Below are 2,176 nucleotides of genomic sequence, written 5' to 3'. Positions count from 1 at the left end.
ACTATTATACTGTCAATCACTTTAGTCACCTAAGGGGCATTTTATCTCACTTTGATCACTTCTCCCAATCATTCTATTACATATTTCTCAATTTTTCACAATTGGTTGAACGAAAATATCATTAATATTGTGGTAAATAATTTTTTTAATGAAAAAAATTAAAGAAGTGACTAAAGTGAATAACAGAGTTAAAGTTGAGTGACCAAAGTGATATATTTAAAAGGTGAGTGACCAAAGTGTCAAATAGGTAAAAGTTGAGGGATCATTTGTGATATTCTCTCTTTACATAAGGCAGATTTTCTTTTATGTGAACCGTTAAGATTTCTATTGTGGTTTCGTAAATCAAGTAAGCTCATTGATTTTTTTTTTTTTTTTGAAAGGGGTTTGGAACCCAGCCTAACTGGGAGGCTCAATCCCACGCCCGGTTCCATTTATTGAAATAAAATTTTGCATTGGGGGAGACATTATGGCTATGTTTGGTATGGCTGGGCTTTTCAGAAAAGCTGGCTTTTGCTTATTTCTGAGAATAAGTGGCTGAAAAGCAAAGTAGCTGAGTGTTTGGTAAACTGGCTTTTTATAAGAGCTGTTAGTGGCAAAAGCAGTGACAAAGTGTTTGGTAAACTCAAACTGACTTGTGCTTTTTGTTTGTGGAATGACCAAATTGGACATGAGAGATTATTTTGCCTTGATTGTTTGGTAATACAACGTTATTATTTTTAATCTTTATTATGTCCTTATTAATTTTTGTTAACTTTCGATTTTTATAAATCATGGTGACCATATGATTAATATTAGACAATTTTAAGAATACGAAATTTTTTAATTTCAGTGAAAAATGATTTCAAATTCAAGGGAATTTTGAAATTTTTTTGGTGTAGTTTTGTATCATGGATAAATAAGAAATAGACCATCAAATTCAAGGGAAAGATGATGTCCCAAGAAAAGAAAAAACTAAAAAGCAAAGCAATATTTACACAGCTTCAATCTAAAAAGACATTAGTTTGTAACAAACTTGGATATTCATGTTTAGGGCAAGAAATGCTATTTGGAAAGCAGAAAATAGCAAAAATCCATTTTCATCTCAACTATTGTGTCATCTCCAAATCCCAGTACTCTCACAGCAGCTGTGAGCAAACATAGTTTTTCAAACTTATTTAACAAAAATAAGGGAAGTCAATGCCTCTTTGAATGGGCATCTGTAACGTAACATCAAAATTTAGGAAATAATAGAGTGAGAATTCTTTTCCCTATGTTCTCTTGGGAAGGGGCCTCAAATCCATGCAGATTGATCATAGTTGCAGCAACATTGGCAAGACCACCACTCGGAAGATCCTTGCGGAACCGAAAACCAGGTGCCAGTCCGTGGCCTCCAATAGCAATGGGAACCTTAACAAAGAAAAACAAAACCATAAATTAAAACCTGCGAAAGTGGACAGTAATTTTGATGACTGAATACAATAATCAGTAGGTTTCTTTTCATTTTTCAACTTGATTAAATACAAAACCATCAGATATCCACATCAAAAATTCGTCACCATTTCTTCAAAACTAACTTTAAAGACAATTACAGAAAACTATAGCAATCATACCTTGACAGCTTGATCAGCAGCCTTGCAAGCAACAATTGTGGCCTCAATGTCACCAGTATGCCGCACCATGTCCCCATTGGGTAGGTTAACACGTACCTAAATATAAAAGAATGTAATTATATAGCACTCTAGATAAATAAAATCTGCCAAAAATACTTGCATATCAGATGGCTATTTTTTATTACCTGTTCAAACTTCTTGCTCAGAATAGCATCCCTTGCCTTTTCAGCAATCTCCAATGCCTTCATCTTTGGCTGGACGTTGAATGAGATTCCACTATCACTTGGAATTTCCACATATTCCTCCATTTCAGGGTTAAAGCATCCAAAGCGATTCCCATTCCAAAAGAAAGTAACGTGGCCAAATTTTACAGTCTCACTGTGCATACAAAAAAAAAGAAAAGGGTCAAATGAGTAGGAAGCCTAAAATTCAAAGAGGAAGGAAGAGTTCAAATAAGAGAAAATTTGTTAAATTTTATTTTACCGAAACTAAATTTTGTTTGAGTAAAAACAAGCTTCAAGAAAAATAAACTAAATTTGAACATTAACATGCAAATCATGATTTATATCAGCATGCAAACTAATTAG

The 2,176-nt window shown here is 33.5% G+C and overlaps 1 protein-coding gene across 1 annotated transcript; it reads right to left on the bottom strand.

Moving 5' to 3' along the window:
- Positions 1-1,060: 1,060 nt before the first annotated feature.
- On the bottom strand, positions 1,061-1,937 carry LOC112180882 (2,3-bisphosphoglycerate-independent phosphoglycerate mutase). Its single transcript, XM_024319456.2, has 3 exons — positions 1,775-1,937; positions 1,590-1,685; positions 1,061-1,386 (listed from the first exon to the last, which is right to left on the bottom strand). Exons 1-3 carry the CDS (start codon positions 1,895-1,897, stop codon positions 1,210-1,212), a joined length of 396 nt encoding a protein of 131 aa, XP_024175224.1. The 5' UTR covers positions 1,898-1,937; the 3' UTR covers positions 1,061-1,209.
- Between the last annotated feature and the right edge of the window lie 239 nt (positions 1,938-2,176).

The sequence above is a fragment of the Rosa chinensis genome, chromosome 7, assembly GCF_002994745.2.
Source record: "Rosa chinensis cultivar Old Blush chromosome 7, RchiOBHm-V2, whole genome shotgun sequence".
NCBI classification, from domain to species: domain Eukaryota; kingdom Viridiplantae; phylum Streptophyta; class Magnoliopsida; order Rosales; family Rosaceae; genus Rosa; species Rosa chinensis.
The sequence above is the reverse complement of the archived record's forward strand: the minus strand, read 5'-3'. Positions and strand labels throughout refer to the sequence as shown.